Source organism: Pseudonaja textilis, chromosome 1 (genome assembly GCF_049901715.1).
Source record: "Pseudonaja textilis isolate UNSWEBS1 chromosome 1, rPseTex1.2, whole genome shotgun sequence".
Classification (NCBI taxonomy): Eukaryota; Metazoa; Chordata; class Lepidosauria; order Squamata; family Elapidae; genus Pseudonaja; species Pseudonaja textilis.
This window is the reverse complement of record NC_141990.1, coordinates 254,489,265-254,508,186: the sequence shown is the minus strand read 5'-3', so window position 1 is coordinate 254,508,186 and position 18,922 is coordinate 254,489,265. Positions and strand designations below refer to the sequence as shown.

The window sequence follows — 18,922 nt, the reverse complement described above, 5'->3', positions numbered from 1 at the left end:
AGAAGTTGGAAGATAAATTATATTTCATTTTAAGGTATGCTGATAAATATACATTCAAAGTGACAATAAAGTTAATTCTAAATCTCAATCTAACTTAACTTTTACTACATTATCCATCCTCAAATATGGGTCTAGGACAACTCACCATGGCCAACTCGCTGCAGTCAATTTACCATGGTCAACTCACTGCAGTCAACTCACCACAGGACAACTCGTCACAGTCAACTCGCCACAGGTTGGAACAAGAGTTACACTAATATCGAAGAAATGGTGGAATAGAATCATTAAAGAAAGGATGCAAAAGGAGGAAAAAATAAATTGTGAATGACCAAAATTTAAATATTTTTTTATTTTTTTAAATAATTAATTGAATTGTTGATTTTTCCAGCAGCAAGTTGTCCTGCAACAAGTTGTCCTGTGGCAAGTGGTCCCTGGAGAGTTGGCTGCTGCAAGTTGACCCATTCCATTATTTTTTTGAGTTCTTAAGACTTGAAAAAACTTGACATAATTTGCCTTAAAAAAAAAACCCAAAGAGCCTTGAATGTTGGACCATCTTCTCTGTTGATGACAATGTTTCAATCTTTCTTCTGGCCCTGGAGGCTTAAAAAGTGCAATTGTCACCCTGAAAATGATTGCCATCTCTGACTGAGTTGCTGGGAGGGAAATTTATCTCTGGTGGCTAATCAAAACCTTTTTTACTTGTTTATCTGGCAGATGAAAGTTCTACTGGTCTTAATTTAGAAGAATGCAACATAGAGTATTTCAGTCCTATTGAAGGTAGTAGTGATTAGGATGAAAGCATTTAATAAATCAGAAACTACCGCAAACGATAGACATAAATTAAAAAAAAATACATTCACTACTGTGTACTTGAGTATTTGTGAATCTTTCCAGGGAGAAAGCATAGTTTAATAAATGATAGTTAGGAGGTGTATTTGTGATGAACAATATATGGCTTAAGGCAGGGGTCCCCTAACCCTTGTTAGAGAATTGGACTGCACAAGCATGCAGAGCCCTCTCTGCTGGCACACGAGCCATTGCCCCACCTCAACTCAACTCTACTGTACATGTGCACATGCCTCCCACCAGCCAGCTGATTTTTAGGTCTCTGTCATGCATGCGTGCGGGGGCCAGGATGCATGCGGAAGATGCATGCACATGCACGGGGGACATGGGGGTCCTGTACACATGCACAGGGCAGGGGGGTGCAGCAAGGTTTCCCACACTTCCCATTTTGGGCCTAGTAGGCTTCCCTGCGGCCTCCTGAGAGCAAAAATGGGCCAGAGGGGGCCGTACCTCCTGTGCCCTGGTTTTGCTCCCAGGAGCTATAGGGAGGCCTACTAGGCCCAAAATAGGGGTGTGGGGGGAGGTGCAGTGTGGCCCCTGCTACTTATTTTTGCTTCCAGGAGGCTACAGAGAGGCCTACTAAGCCCAAAATAGAGCACGGGGGGGTCTCACACATGTACAGGGGTGGGCGAGTGTGGGAGGGGCATGCACACGCATGAGCAGGGGGTCTGGCAAGCAGGAGGGGGGTACGTGTGCATTGCATTATGCGTGCAGGCACACGTGCATGCAGGCACGTGCATAGGAGCACACTTTTGGCACACGACGACAAAAAGGTTAGCCATCACTGGCCTATAACTTCCCTTATTGGCTATACTGGCTATAAATTGATAGGTTTTAAAAACCAACACTTCTGTTTATAAGCAGGGAGTCTGGCTCTGTACTACATTCTTGTTCAGTTGTTTCAAACTTAAACTATTGAATAGGGTGGCCCACGTCATTCCTCTCTCCAGATAGAGAAAGAGTTGTGAAAGAAGTCCAGAAAATGATGGTACCATTATCAATCTCCAACTTAACCTGAGATAAAATAATTGGGAATTTCCTGTGGTGCAAAATGGAGCAACTTTGATCCATGGTGATTTTTGAGTATATATGTGTATGTATGCACTACTTTTTTCATTTTTTGGATGTGTATTTTGGATTGAGCTTAGGGAAACTGTTCTTACAATGACAAACAGTGGTTCACCAGTTAGCTCTTACCATAATTGATAAACAGTAATAGAATGCCTTTTTTCTAAAAACCTACCATAGTTCCTATATAGGAGGGATTAAGATCATTAACAATTTTTAAAAGCCTATGCCTTCAGATGATCTGCTTACTATTATGCATGTGGAAACAAAAATTGTAACAATCTACTTATTTATAGGACAGCTGTTCGAGAGTATTGTTGCTACGGGGCGCAAACAAGGAATTAAAGAATTATAATAATCAGTCACCATTTCAGGTAAGAATAACTAAAGACAACAATGTTTTTTGGTGTGTATCGCAGCTTAAATGGCAAATGAATATCATTGGCAAATGGCAAATGCATTGTGTAAAAAGCATTAATATGAAATGAAAGTACTGTATAGAGCGGTTTGGTGGCCTGGAAGTAGAGCTCTCACCTCACAATCAGGAGGCTGTGAGTTAGATCCTTGGTAGCTGCAGATAATTCTCTCTCAGGTAAAATGAGTAATCGTCTGCTGTGAACTCCATGTAGGGGTCAGGAAAGGTATCCAGCCAATAAATGCTCAGGTCCACTTAGACACGCTGACTCCACCCTGATGCAGGGGATTGTAAGGTTGTTATCTACTTTTTGTACATGTCCATATTACTCTTTGTGAAGATCAGTGTTGTTTGGAGGATGTATTTCTTATACTTATAGCAATTTTAAATGGAAGGCTAAAATACATAAAATGTTGGTTTAGTAGAATTTTGATGTGTCCCATTTCCTTAGATTTTGTATATATATGCCTACATAATAAACTGTCTGTGCAACATATCAAGAATTTAATATTTCTACTTGAGGTGCAAAGTTAGAATGTAGAATGAAACAAATATTTGTTTTTTATGTATTTTTGTCATTTTTCTTAAGAAAGTATAGTAATATAGAGATCAACTTCTGTTCCAAATTAAGAAAGTGAACAAAGATAATTAGAAATATGGTCACAATTGTTTTTCTCCTTCCTTATTTTTTTCAATTCAACTGGCATAAAAATAGAAGGCAAATTGCATTATGTAGTTAACACAGCCATATAGAAATATATTTAGTTGATTCTTGTTCACTGAATAAGCTTTTATGCATGGTAGACATGTTCCAAAATGTTCACCAATCTGGAATCTGAAGTAGCATCATCTGGAATTCTATCATCTTGACTCACTTATAACTTCACTTAGCATAGCATATAAAATGATTTTGAGATTCTAATGATTTCTCAAGGATAATCAGTAAGCTTCAGATATGAAAAAATTATTTAGATATGAATCTTCCATATAGAAAATTATATTAGTATCTGTGTATCTTTATACTACAGACACTATGCTTTCTATTGTGGAATATTGGTGACAGTATTCCCACCATGCAAGTGATTCTCCAGATTAAAAGTTGCATAAAATAGTGTAGATATCTTGAGGTAAAATTAGGCTTTAGTTAGGCTTAATATCTTGATATTTACAAGACCATTTTTTCCAAATTTCTGCTCATCCAGAACAGAATGCCTATTGAGAGGTACAGCAAGAAGAGGGCATGAAAAGAGGTATTCTCTTTGAGGTATGCCCTCTTCTGTGCCCCTAGATGGTGAACCTTTTGGGCACTGAGTCCCCAAAGCTCATGCGCACGTGCATGCACACGCCCATCATGTGTCCCACCCCTGTGCATGTGGCCACCCCGTGCATGCGCCTCAACCCCATGCATGTGACCCGCCCCTGTGCACGTGCCCCCACACATGCACGGCAGAGACCCAAAGTCCAGCTGGCCGGCAGGAGTTGTGTGAGCATGCGCAGTGGAGCTGAGCTGCAGTGACAGTGCGCATGCCCACAGAGAGGGCTCTGCATGCCACCTGTGGCACACATGTTATAGGTTCACCAACACTGCCATAGATGAAGGCAAGTTTTTTCTCATGGCTTTTGGAAACTTGTTAAAATGTAGCTTTCCTGGATGGTTTTTGAAAATTAAATAGTACTGGGGCCATTGGCACCAGACAGGTAAATATAGTATGGATTGTATTTTATTTTAGTGTATGTTATTAACTTATTGCATTATTACAATTTGTATATTTACAAATGAAATGTTCTCACACTACTCAGTTTACTCTTTCCTAAACTCTTTTTATTCTTCCCTCAAAACATCTTTTTTTGTTGTGCAAGTCTCCAGAGTGTTAACAGGAATCTAACATATTTTTTTTGTCACATTTCTAATTAAATTGCTAGGTCAGTAGTCTAAAGGCAATAGTCTATCACCTTTTTAAAAGACAGAGACAATGATGCTGCTGCACCGTTCATCAGGGATAAGTCCAGAATGACTTATATGACTTAAATAATGTTATAATACAGAGGCTCACTAGGTTAGGTTATTCTTCAACACTTCTCCACATAGCGGATCTTTACCTGTTCTTATGGATGTAAATATTTAACAATACTCATTTTCTGATTCTGTAATCCTTTTGAGTACATTTCTTAGGTCATTGCTATGTTATTGCTTTTTACCATGTGCTCTTATTTTGTGACAAACAGCCTGCAACCCAGTAAAGAGCAGAGAAAGAATCTTAGGAAGGATCCACCCTATCTTACCAGGTGGTTAAAAAGAGGTGGAGGGAGATTTCTACTTTTAGACTTGCAAGGTTCTATAATGCAATCTTATAATAGAGTAGAATTAGCTTATCTTGCGTTTCTTGTCTGGTCTACTTGGAAGGTTGACAACAGTTGAAAAGAGGTCTTTGAAAATAGCGGGACAAAGAAAACGTCTCAGTGAGTCATCCTTTCTTTTGGAATTGCAGAAAGTGAAATACAGAGGAAAACAATACTTTTAAAAATATTTTCAAAGCACAGTGAAGAACTTAATAAAGATTTTGACTAAGAAAGGGATAAAGGGATAAAGGGCAATCTTATTAATGTGAAAGATAAAGATTTTGGAGAAAGTGCTTTTACTATTTATATGGAAATAGTTAAATAGTTAAATAACCAACCAGGCCTTCCTGGAAATGTTGATTGTCTGACATCAAAGGAAAAAAGATAACTGGTGGAATTTACAAAACAAGTAGTCAACTGTAAGTGGGGATGGAATGTGTGATCAAAACTATGGAAAGATAGATGGGACTAAAGCCTTAAGGGTGTAAAGGAAGTGAACCAAGAGAGAGAGTGAATGGGAAGTCAAATTTACGCCTCATACAATTGTTTAACATATGAAGAAAGAACTGTTACTGATTATGATTTGATGGATTATTAATATTTTTAGGCATTGGGCTCTGAATTAACTAAGGGATCAAATATTATCACTATTCCTTGAATACAAAGAATTAAAGATAAAATAAACTAATGACAAGCAGTTTTAGAATTGACAATGAAGGTGTTGAAACTCTGGATAGCTTCTGATTTTTAGGATCAACCATCAATAGTAAAGGAACCAGCAATCAAGTAATACGCCTTAGAGTAACAGACTTGATCAAGTAGCCATGAAGGCCTTGGGAAAGATATTCAAATGCTGCAATGTCCCTATATCACAAAGATCAAAATCACACAAGCTATGGTAATTCCCTCTGATACTCTGTTTAACCAAAAGTTGGACTTTAAAGAAGCAAGATATGAAGTATTATTGCCTTTGAAATTTGGTATTGAAGAAGTCTCTTGAGAATATTTTGGACAGATTCAAATTAGCCTCCCCTTTGGACATATTCCAGCTCTCTGGAAAAAGCTCTAAAGTCAGCAAAAGTGGAATGAAATTAAAGTAAGGATGGCTGGCAGTGTGACAATCCATTTATGTGGTTGCTAAAAGTCAACAAGGACTTGCATATCATCATCGAAGTACTATATGTGGATCAATTGGGACTGATTGGTGATTGACACATGCAATGCCATGCAATGTTTGATTTCTAAGCAAAAGCTATTTCTCAGATAATCATATCAGATCCATTCAGGTTTGTAATTGCTTTATCTGATCCATTGCATAAATTAGTCTAATTATTCCTGCAATAAAAAGGAATTTCAAAGAAACTTATTTTTATAAATACAGATATTTTCTTCTGAAATAAAACAAGACAAACAGAATGTTTCATTTTCTGTAGGAGAATGAGAGGCAGAGCCTGGGGGTGGAGTTAAGAGAGGAATAAGCCTGGACTCATTACATGTCCACAAGTAACCCAAGTCCAGTTCTTGAATTCCATTAACTTTTAACGAGTGCCAGTTTAGTGCTGATTAGATTCTTGTGTAAGGGCATGAGCAATAAACCAGTTTAACTTTATGTGTGGTTCTTCATTCTTTGCCCTTGACATTTTTTGCCTTAAAATAAATGTTACAAAACAGAAAAAATACATATAAATTAAAATTATATGATGATAAGAAATGCACTATATCTTTAATTATAACTAGGCAGAATTTCATTCAATTAATACTACTTTAAAAATTATTTCTCAGTTGTATTATTTAACTCTTCGTTTGAATGTTTTCTCTGTAAAAATAATGTCATTATAAATACTATACATATTGTACACATAACAATAGAAGGAAAGGAAAGAAATCCCTGCGGACTTTATTCTGCTGGTTGTTTTCCAACTGTAAGAGGAGATGCTCGTCTCTGTTTCGAGGCCTGGAGCCAGTACTATCTGAAGACATTTCCACGGTCATGTGGCCAGCATGGCATTGTAGGCACATTACAATATTTACTCATTATTTCACATCCTAATCCTTAAACACAAGCCATATATTTTCTGTGATACATAGTGTACTGTGAATGAAAACTACCGTCTTGTGTTATACATTCAAGATTAGGGGGAAGCCAATGCTAATATTATATCATTGATATAATAATTATGCCTATGCTTGTTAGAACAAATTGGCACAATCCCACATAAAGCCTATGGTTGGAAAGTAGTTCTGGGTAGAAATTACAGACCTATTTGAAAATGGCTCCCAGTGTTCATTAAGTAGACTGTGATAGGTATTTTTGGCTAATCTCACAACCTATAATTTGGAATTAATATGGGAGTATGTTACTCACCAAATAAACAAGGTTCACCATATAAGTATGGCTGAAAGCTCTCTATGAGAAGATCATATTATATCTTCTAGCTGCTATGAAACAAAATGATATGGAAGAATAATGCATAAATATTAACTTGTTTTTTGCTTTTTTCAAGAATTAGTAGCCATTGATGAATTTGAATAATAAAGAAAGGGGTTGTTTTACCTGAAAGGTTATTAATCAAATGAAAGGTTAAATATTTTTAATAATAGACTGAAGTATATCAGAAATAATTTCTCTGTAGCCCTAGTTATATAATTCAATAAAATGTGAATTCATGAACAGTGTATGTGTTTTTTGCTTACTGTTTAGTAGTGGTCATGGAGGGAAAGATGTGACTAAGATTGTATGAATACTAGTTTTGGGAGGCTATTGTGAGGACAATAGGATGAGAGGCAAAGATTTACTTTTATCTTTCATGATCTACAATCCTGTTCTTATTTTCCATTAACAAGTAGTTGAAAATATGGAATTATGTTTTGTTCATTTGTAATTCTGAACGTGATTTTGGGGTTATTTTTAGGAAACACATTTACCGATTTGTCTACTGGAGAAACTTTTTTTTAAAAGGTAGACAAGCTGATCTTTTTTCTCCACATTATAGCTGAACCTTACTTTGAAAATTCCTTTCCTAAAGCAGCCCAAAATGGTCGTTCTAATAAAAGGTAGGACTCTAGAAAAAGTACAGAGAAGAGCAACCAGGATGATTTGGGGACTGGAGGCTAAAACATACAACGAACGGTTGCAGGAACTGGGCTTGGCTAGTCTAGTAAAGAGAAGGACCAGGGGAGACATGATAGCGGTCTTCTAATATTTGAGGGGCTGCCAGAGGGAGGAAGGGGTCAAACTATTTTCTAAAGCTCCCGTAGGCCAGACAAGGAATAATGGATGGAAATTGAACAAGGAGAGATTTAACCTGGAAACAAGGAGAAACTTTCTGACAGTGAAAATAATCAACCAATGGAACAGCTTGCCCTCGGAAGTTGTGGGAGTGCCATCAGTTGAGACTTTCAAGAAGAGATTGGACTGCCATTTGTCAGAAATGGTGTAGGGTCTCCCACTTGGGTGGAGGGTTGGACTAGATGACCTACAAGGTCCCTTCCAACTCTGATTATCTGTATCTGTATATCTTGGCAATGTATGTTTCTTAAATTTCTCATTTGACCCTTCATATTTATGAAATTGTACAGTGGAAAGGCATCCCTTTAAAAAAGCAATATTGCAATGTTTTAGCAAATGTAGTCTGATAAATGTTGGATTTTCCCCATGATTTAAATTTGCAAATGCTAAAACTAGTTGTTGAACAAATATATAATAGCTATTCTAAGACTACTGCCTGTCAATATCTAACTACAGATGGTACCATGAATCATAGCTTGAATAAAGAAAATGTTAGGTTCTAAACCAGAGTTGCTAGGAGAATTTTTGTGCAGAAATATCACATGTGATGCTAAATTTTGGGACAGAATCAGTATGCATTAGGGCTAAAAAAAAATTCTGTGGTAGGAAGGACATAGATTAAAAAGACCAACAAAAAGAATCTTGGTATGATCAAGGACACAAGATTTATGTACAGCCAAAATCCACTCTTGAAAGAATCTGAAAGGTAAAGCTCACCAAGAAAATATGGGCACTAGGATTGCATAGTAGAAATGAAAAGTTAAATTGTTGTTGGTGAGTGTGTGTGTGTGTGTGTGTGTGTGTGTGTGTGTTTGTACAGCATGGGCTATACAATTATGGTTGTGGTTGTGTTAATTACATTTCTATTTTTTTCTCATTTCCCTGGCTGTTTCTATATGTTTGCATGTCTTACTCCAATCAAGTACTTTATAATTGTATAATTTTAGAAGTGATGTAATTTTAATAGCTAAGTATGGATTTAGCAGATTACTTTGGAATGTATGGATATAGTTTAGCAAAGTTTAATAATGTGAAAGTGAAATATTCTGGGATATTTATATAAACCTCACAATTGCATTATATTTTCAATATCTGTATTAAAATAAATACTAAGACATCTAGTTGTTTTGAAATCTGCAGGACAGCTTTGTACATACTTTGTAGTATAAAATATTTAAGAAAAATATTGAGTGTCAGCTGTCAAATGGTTTTCAGATATTCTTTGTATGTCTCAGGATATTTCATTGGAATGCAGATGATTTACAGCAGTTAATCGCATAGCTCAAAATAACCATAAGCATCGTCATATAAGTAGTTTGTTTAATATTTAATAAGTGCTAGCTTTTTACTTTTAAGAATAATGGGTAAAGCTGTGCTTTTAAAGTATAAGTGTAATGAGTATTTATGACCAAAAAAATTCATAGGTTGTAAAGGAGATCATTTACTGTGTTGAACAAATTTTAGTGTTTTGTTATAACAACTTCAAAAAATTCTAGATGCTTATTTTGAGTAAGGGAGGTCTTCGTACTCTCTGATCTTGGTCATTTTCTTGCAGACACTTCATTACTCAAACTAGGTAACATCATCAGTGCTAGTAATGAAAAGTCCGCAAGAAAACTACCAAGATCAGACAACATCAAGGACTTTTCATTCAACCTTAAGCCACAGATATTCTCCTTTACTATTACTTTGAGAACACTTATTTAAAGCTTGTGTACATTAAAACATACAGATAAGTGATGAATTAAAAGATTAAGATATATCTTTATATTTTTAGAAATTATTATTTGTATTTATAATCTTGTTTATTCCTATATAACAATAGCTCTCTTTGGCTCTTCCAGTCATAATCTATTTAAAAAGGGGTTGTCTACAATATGCTAATGTCTGTTCCATTCATCTGAATCTATAGAACTGATGTAGAGATTTTTTTTTGCACTAGGAATTGCTGCAATTTCACTATTTATGCACTATGAAATAAATGAAATGAAATAAAGACCTGTAGCTTATATGATAGTATTGTGATGCAGAGAGAATCTATAACAGGGATTGCCAACCTTTTGGACCTCAGGGACCACCAAACTCATAATTTTAAATCCGGCAAACCACTAATATGAATTTTGACTGACAGATACAGATAATCAGAGTTGGAAGGGACCTTGTAGGTCATCTAGTCCAACCCTCCACCCAAGTGGGAGACCCTATACCATTTCTGACAAATGGCAGTCCAATCTCTTCTTGAAAGTCTCAAGTGATGGCGCTCCCACAACTTCCGAGGGCAAGCTGTTCCATTGGTTGATTGTTTTCACTGTCAGAAAGTTTCTCCTTGTTTCCAGGTTAAATCTCTCCTTGTTCAGTTTCCGTCCATTATTCCTTGTCTGACCTAAAGGAGCTTTAGAAAATAGCTTGACCCCTTCCTCCCTGTGGTGGCCCCTCAAATATTGGAAAACCGCTATCATGTCTCCCCTGGTCCTTCTCTTTACTAGACTAGCCAAGCCCAGTTCCTGCAACCGTTCGTTGTATGTTTTAGCCTCCAGTCCCCTAATCATCCTGGTTGCTCTTCTCTGTACTTTTTCTAGAGTCTCAACATCTTTTTTATAATGTGAACAAAACTGGATGCAGTATTCTAGGTGTGGTCTTACTAAGGCTTTATAGAGTGGTCTTAGTACTGCCCTTGATCTTGACTGTATCCCTCTGTTAATACAACTTAGGATTGCATTAGGTTTTTTGGATTCTGCCACACACTGCTGGCTGATATTTAGCTGGTTGTCCACTAAGACTCCAAGATGCCTCTCACAGTTACTGCTATTGAGCCTGGTTTCACCCAGTCTATATGTTTACTTTTGGTTTTTCTTGCCTAAGTGTAGGACTTTACTTTTCTCTATATTGAATTTCATTTTATTAGATATGGCCCAGTGTTCTAGTCTGTCAAGATCCATCTGGATCTTGAGCCTGTCTTCTTGGGTGTTAGCTATTCCTGCCAGCTTAGTATCATCTGCAAATTTGGTAAGTTCCCCTTCTATTCTCTCATCTAAGTCATTTATGAAGATATTGAAGAGTACTGGGCCTAAGACGGAACCTTGTGGCACCCCACTGCTTACTTCCCTCCATGTAGACTTAGACCCATTAAGGACTACTCGTTGAGTACGGTTTGCCAGCCAGTTGCGAATCCATCTAGTAGTGGTGCTATCTATTCCACTTTTTTCTAGCTTCCTAAGAAGTAGGTTGTGGTCTACTTTATCAAATGTCTTGCTGAAACATAAATATATTATGTCCACAGTATTTTGCTGGTCTACTAATTTAGTCACTGTGTTGAAGAATGAAATAAGATTGGTTTGGCATGATCTGTTTTTAACAAACCCATGCTAACTGCTAGTTATTACTTAACTTGTTTCTAGATGTTGGTAGATCTGTTTTTTTATTATCTTTTCCAGTATCTTCCCAGGTATTGATGTTAGGCTGATTGGTCTATAGTTTCCTGGGTCTGTTATTTTTCCTTTTTTGAAGATGGGAACCACATCAGCTCTTTTCCAGTCCTCTGGTAGTTTCCCAGTGCTCCAGGATTTTTGAAAGATATGGTGCAGTGGTTCTGAGATGACCTCTGCCAGCTCCTTTAAAACTCTGGGATGTAATCCATCAGGCCCCGGTGATTTGTTTTTATGACGATCAGACAGGTGTTCTCTTACTATATTTTTTGCTTATTTTAACTTTTATTTCTGCTCTGTCTTTTACAGTTATGTTTTTGGTGGGTTGAGCTATAATTTCTTTTTGCTTGAAGATGGATGCAAAGAATGAGTTAAGCAGTTCTGCTTTCTCTCTGTTGCCTGTTACTTCCTTGCCATCTTCTCTCTTTAGTGGACCGGCTGTTTTCTTGACAGTGACTTGTTGACATTGGTGAGAAAGCTGGTCCCATATTCCAGAGCTGCAGTCATCATAGGACTGGCCCTTTGGTCATCCTGGAGCAGCTGCTCCTCCACCTGGGTGCACCAGTCTGCCATGGACTGGAGAAGCTGCTCTGGGATGACCAAAGGGCCAGTCCTGTGACTACTACAGCTCTAGAATATGGGACCAACTTTCCCACCAATGTCAGCAAGCCACCCCGGGGCGGATTCCCCTTCCCCACCATTGGTCTTCCATTTCCAGCTTCGATGGCTCTACTCAAGATCAGTTTTGCACTCGGCTGAAGAGTGGGGGCCAGTGGGTGGGCAGGCCATGTGGGCTGTACAGCCTTGTGTTCCCATGCAGCCTGGATTAATTGCTTTGGGGGGACATTTCTCTGTGGACCACCAAAATTTTCTCGTGGACCACCAGTGGTCCCCAGAACACCAGTTGGTGACCACTAATCTATAACATGAACTTTCCTGAAATTAGCAGTGCAAAATGAGCAGAAGTTGCTACATGACTCCCAGCTGAACATGATAAAGCCCTTTTAAATAATCCCACTTTAATATTTACTCATAAATGCTTTCTTGGATGATTCTTCAGTTACCAGCAACTGCTTTTCTATGTCTATGATAATTTCCCACCAGAATTTTTTAATCAAAAAAGAAGCAGATACCGCCAAAGATAAAGAAAGAGCACATCATGAAGGAAAACAGAAGCCAGGATAAAATCAGGTTCATAAATAGAAGTTAGGCACAGAGATTTCAAAGTAATAGGAAAATCAGGAACAAAAAGAAATGATTATTGACACTCCAGTGTTTGACACATTTTTGTATATAGTTGGCCATACTCTTGTTTTCACTTCATACAAATTCAAGTAATTTCCAGAAGTCTAATTTTTCCTTTTCTCCAACCTCCACGTAGCTTTTAGACTCTAGTGTCTACTCTTTCAATTGTCAGCATTCCGATCAAACTCTCCATCCCAAAATCAGCACTCAGAGACAAAGTCCATCCAAGTAAGAATTTATTAGAGAAGTAATATTGGAACATCTGAGAAAACCCAAATCTGAATTCCCGTGTTTTCCCCTGTTATACTAAAACTGACATCCAGCCTCCTTACTGATGACCCTCAAGTCACACTCTCCAATCCACCTCCATTCTGAACTCCCACCAAGTCCAGTCACTCCTCTCCAAAATCCAGTAACTCGAACTTGAGCGCAGGCAAAAGAATGTTGTTGTGGCTATCCTCCCTTCTCCCTTCTCTCTCATTCCCACAGTTACCCATCCTCCCGGATCCATCTTGATTCAGATTTGGGGCTGTCATCAATATGTACAAAAGTTATTATCATGAAAGCCACTTTATTGTGAGATCAAATGGAACACACCAGTAATTGTGAAAATCTAGACAGGTCTAAGTGACAGAAAGTATTAAGACAATCTTAATACTTTTAAGCAACGTGCCCGCTCCCGTGTACTCCGCACTGAACTCAAAAAACGTCTCGACAATGGAGAGAAGGACCTGTACATTGACTACCATGCTGACTGTATCAAAAGTAAGTCACACATCCCGCAACTCAGCTTTAACCTTCAACCACAACCCTACCTCAACCAATCCACCATCACCCAAGACTAGGCACGCACGCCCCTAACTACCTCAATTCCAACTACTGCTGGCCTTAAATGCAAGCTACTCAATGCAAGAAGCCTTGTAAATAAAATACCTGAATTTTTCCTCCTACTAAATATGGCTAAATTTGACATTATATTTGTCTGTGAAACATGGCTCAATGCATCTCTCCCCGACTCCATTACCACAGTAAGAGACTATCATGTTTACCGATCAGATCGTGAAATTCGTAGAGGAGGTGGTGTTGCTATCTTCTACAAAAAGTCCTTACATCTAAAAAATATCCAAGTTACCCAGGAGCTTGCTCTTCCTGAGACCATTATCTGTGAACTATCCTTAAATATCACAATTCGATTCTTACTATGTTACAGAGCACCTGATTATGACATCGAACATGTAAACAAGCTAAATACACTACTAACATGGGCAGCATCCTGCTCATACCCTTTTATCTTTCTCAGTGATTTCAATCTGCCTCATATTGACTGGACCCTAAATGAATGTACAACTGAAACCATACATGCAACCTTTTACAATGCTGTTACAAATCTGGGACTGGAACAACTAGTAACCAACAACACTAGACTAAACAACTGCCTTGATCTCATCTTCTGCAATAGTTTGAATTTAATTTACGGAATACAAACTAAAGAACCCTTTTCCAGCAGTGACCACTTTTGTCTCAACATACGTCCACACAAAAACCACCACAATGATGTGATCCCCAATTATAATTTCAAAAAAGGCAACTATGATCTTATAAACAACGATCTCTCATCCCTTGATTGGCAATCTCTATTCTCTGGATGCAATACTGTTGAAGACCATTACAACATATTTTTACTTGAAGTCAAAAGAGTCATCAAACTATACCAACAACTACTCCCAAAACAAAACAAAAAAACAGATTGCCCATAACAATAAGGAAACTTCAATCCAAAAAGAGATCACTCTGGTGGAAAAACAAATCTGGTCACGTTGCCAATTTCAAAAGCAGATACAAAAATTTATGCCACCAAATAAAGACCGAATGCACCAATTATCACATTAAACAAGAGGAAAACCTCCTAAGCACCAATTCCACCGATGCTTTTTACAATTTTGTAAACAACAAACTAAAAGATTCAAGGTCCATCCCACCCCTGATAGGACCTAATGGTAAAGACTGCAACGATGACACCATTAAAGCCAACATCTTTAACACATTTTTTGGCTCAGTATTTGTAAACAGCAATGGATCATGCCCAGTATTTCCTAGCCGAACCACAGATAACTACAATGATCTAATACATATCGATTTTACAGAAGACAATGTTGAAAAAGCACTACGCAATCTAAAACCATCTCTATCTATTGGACCAGATGGAATATGTGCCTATTTCTTAAAAAAGTTATCCACTGCCATAGCCAAACCTCTAAGCATAATCTTTGAAAAATCTTTCAGGACCAGTTCCTTGCCTAACCTATGGTCACAAGCCACAGTCATCCCCATCTTCAAAAAGAAAGACTCCAGCCTAGTTGAAAATTACAGACCAATCTCCTTATGCTGCGTCACCTGTAAAGTCATGGAATCAATTATTAACCAATCCATCATCCTCCACTTAGAGACAAACAACCTACTCTCCAATAAACAATTTGGTTTCAGAAAAAACCTATCCTGTAATCTGCAACTCTTACACTGCAAAAACATATGGACTACACAACTTGATCAGGGCAAAACAATAGATGCAATCTACATAGACTTCTGTAAAGCCTTTGATTCAGTGGTACATGACAAACTACTACTAAAAATAAAATCCTATAGAAGCATTCCTGTCAAACAGACAACAAATGGTCAAAATTGGGAGTGTCCTATCAAATTCTGTACCTGTCAATAGTGGTGTCCCCCAAGGCAGTGTTCTAGGACCAACTCTCTTCATACTCTACATAAATGACCTCTGTGATCATATTAAGAGCAACTGCGTTCTTTTCGCTGATGATGTAAAGCTATTCAATACCACAGACAATACTGCTACCCTTCAAAAAGATCTTGACTGTGTATCAGAATGGTCAAACAAATGGCAACTTCAAATCTCAACAAATAAATGCTCTGTCTAACATATTGGCAAAAAAAATCAGAAAATAAAATACAAGCTGAATAGTCAAGATCTTGTTGATGATCCAAGCTCTGTAAAGGACCTTGGAATACTCACCTCTAATGATCTAAGTGCTAGAACCCACTGCAACTACATAGCCAAAAAGGCATTAAGAGTTGTTAACCTAATCTTACGTAGCTTTTTCTCTGGTAATATCACACTACTAACTAGAGCATACAAAACATTTGCTAGACCAATACTCGAATACAGCTCATCAGTCTGGAACCCACATTACGTATCTGATATTAGCACAATTGAGAAAGTCCAGAAATATTTCACAAGAAGAGTTCTCCACTCCTCTACTCGTTGTAGAATACCTTATGCCACCAGACTTGAAATTCTAGAACTAGAAAACCTTGAATTACGCCGTCTTCGGTCTGATTTAAGCATGGTATATAAAATCATACATTGCAATGTCCTACCTGTCAATGAATACTTCAGCTTCAACCATAACAACACAAGAGCACACAACAGATACAAACTCAAGGTTAACCGCACCAAGCTTGATTGCAGGAAATACGACTTCAGCAACAGAGTGGTCAATGTCTGGAATACTCTACCCGACTCTGTAGTTTCTTCCCCAAACCCCAAAAACTTTAACCTTAGACTGTCTACTATTGACCTCACCCCTTTCCTAAGAGGTCTGTAGGGGGCGTGCATAAGCGCACCAACGTGCCTACCGTCCCTGTCCTATTGTTTCTTTTATTTTTCTTTTATTTTTCTTTTATTTTTCTTATATGTACCCATATCATGTATTCATAATTATGTATACACTTATACTTATTATCTTGTAAACAATTGACAAATAAAATAAAATAAATAAATAAAAATAAATCTTATGTTGGTGATTTTTAAAGAAGTTATATCCAATAGAATTATAGTGACATTCCTGCTATTCCAGTCATTGATAAGGATGACTAAGACAGTTTATAATAAAAATCTGACCAGAAACCAGTTTGAAATATATTCAGTTTTTTTGCGAAAAACTTTAAAGTTTTCATCTAATTGATTGTTCTAGTCTCCCATCATCGGTTAAGTAATCTAAACCTCCTCCACAAATTCTGGATTTCAAAGGAAAGCAGATGGAGATTGCTACCTTATTACAAGGCTTAATGGACAATGATTTTCTTCTCTGAATAAATTAATGTTGGACAGTGGTGTTATTGTTTAATACAGTACTTCATGTTGGAAATGAGATATTTCTTTGAAATGATTTCATCAGACATCATTTTGACATCATAGCCTTTTCAAATGTTATTTTCTAACATTTATATTACACTCCCCATATTATATGTCTTGATTTTAAATAGGTTTACTTAATCACAAGTTCAGGACTAAAAGCCAAATCATTTTAGTCTGTACAGAAGATATTGTTACTATAGTTATAATTTGATGGAGTGCCCAAACTAATGATGAATAATTTCTTGAAAATTTTGGCCATGATACAAACTATACAATATTTTAAAATCAGTTTTGTGACCAGCAGAAAACATATTTGACAGTTTTTAAAGTACCTACACATAATCCAAAATACTAATCAGTCTACTATAAAAAGATGGCCATTCTGCCTTTTAGTAAGCTTCTTGTCAACATTTTATGTTTTATTTTGTTTTTTAAAGATTGTGTTGGCATAAACTAATCTTCATTTCTGGTCTGTTCCACAACTGGTCTCTAAACTCTTTTCATCATGCCTCTCGGGATTGAGTCCGTATCCTAATGCGAAGGGCAGGGTGCAAAAATGGAGGGAGGGAAGGAGGAAGAAAAGAAAAAGAAAAAAGATATTTCCAGCAATGCATTGATACCTAGTGATCACAGCCCAGCTGAAACACATAATGCATATTGATTCTGTGGTCATGCCAACACCATTTGGAGGTTGAATGTAAATCGCTTCAGTTTTGAGACTTCAAGTTTGAAAATTTTGATTGAACTTGGAAAAAAGTTTTTGTTTTTAAATCTATTTATTTTACTCTGTATAAATCAAACAAGCACTGTTCTTTAAGTTCAGCAGGAACACATCTTCTGGTGGAAATGTGGAAATACTGTACTCTAATATGAGACATTGAATCTCTCCAATTAAAAATGAAAAAGGAATTGTATTGTGTATGTATTGCCAGAGGCAATCATTGAAACACATACACTGACAAGTTATTAGATGTACTCATTAAGTGTATTCAATTATAGCAAATGCCACATTTGCTAACAATCATCTACACTATGAATAAACTTTTCCAGGGTTTTAATTGTCAGGTATCAGAAAGTTTCATCATATCTAAAGGCCCTGAAAACATTGTTTGATATTTTTAATGTCAAGTCAATTGTTTTTAAAAAATATATTGTTACTAAAAATATTGAAATAGATTGTTTGCCTTAGATTGTATATGGAGCAAAATCTGATACTTTCTAAAACATGAGAAACTGGGATGGTGTTTAAAAAAAAAAGCTTAAAAGTAAGGAAAAGCTGCACATTTGCATAGGACAGCAGATTAACAGATAATCAGAGTTGGAAGGGACCTTGTATGCCATCTAGTCCAACCCTCCACCCAAGCAGGAGACCCTACACCATTTCTGACAAATGGCAGTCCAATCTCTTCTTGAAAGTCTCAAGTGATGGCGCTTCCACAACTTCCAAGGGCAAGGTGTTCCAGTGGTTCATTGTTCTCACTGTCAGAAAGTTTCTCCTTATTTCCAGGTTAAATCTCTCCTTGTTCAGTTTCCATCAGTTAATCCTTGTCTGGCCTACAGGTGCTTTAGAGAATAGCTTGACCCCTTCCTCTCCGTGGCAGCCCCTCAAATATTGGAAGACCACTATCATGTCTCCCCTGGTCCTTCTCTTTACTAGACTAGCCAAGCCCAGTTCCTTCAACCATTCGTTGTATGTTTTAGCCTCCAGTCCCCTAATCATCCTGGTTGCTCTTCTCTGTACTTTTTCTAGAGTCTCAACATCTTTTTTATAATGTGGTGAACAAAACTTGATGCAGTACTCTAGGTGTGGTCTTACTAAGGCTTTGTAGAGTGGTATTAGTACTTCCCTTGATCTTGATTGTATCCCTCTGTTAATACAATTTAGGATTGCATTAGCTTTTTTGGCTGCTGCTGCACACTGGTGGTTGTCCACTAAGACTCCAAGATCCCTCTCACAGTTACTACTATTGAGCCTGGTTTCACCCAGTCTATATGTTTACTTTTGGTTTTTCTTGCCTAAGTGTAGGACTTTACTTTTCTCTATATTGAATTTCATTTTGTTAGATATGGCCCAGTGTTCTAGTCTGTCAAGATCCATCTGGATCTTGAGCCTATCTTCTTGGGTGTTAGCTATTCCT

The 18,922-nt window shown here is 37.3% G+C and overlaps 1 protein-coding gene across 9 annotated transcripts in view; it reads left to right on the top strand.

Moving 5' to 3' along the window:
- SHANK2 (SH3 and multiple ankyrin repeat domains 2) overlaps positions 1-18,922 on the top strand; it is a 358,512-nt gene that overhangs the window by 58,809 nt on the left and 280,781 nt on the right. For all 9 annotated transcript variants that reach the window (XM_087921306.1, XM_026706776.2, XM_087921302.1 and 6 more), the window contains exon 9: positions 2,211-2,288. In XM_087921306.1, coding sequence (XP_087777432.1) covers positions 2,211-2,288 — 78 coding nt within the window. The remainder of the gene's footprint in view (positions 1-2,210; positions 2,289-18,922) is intronic.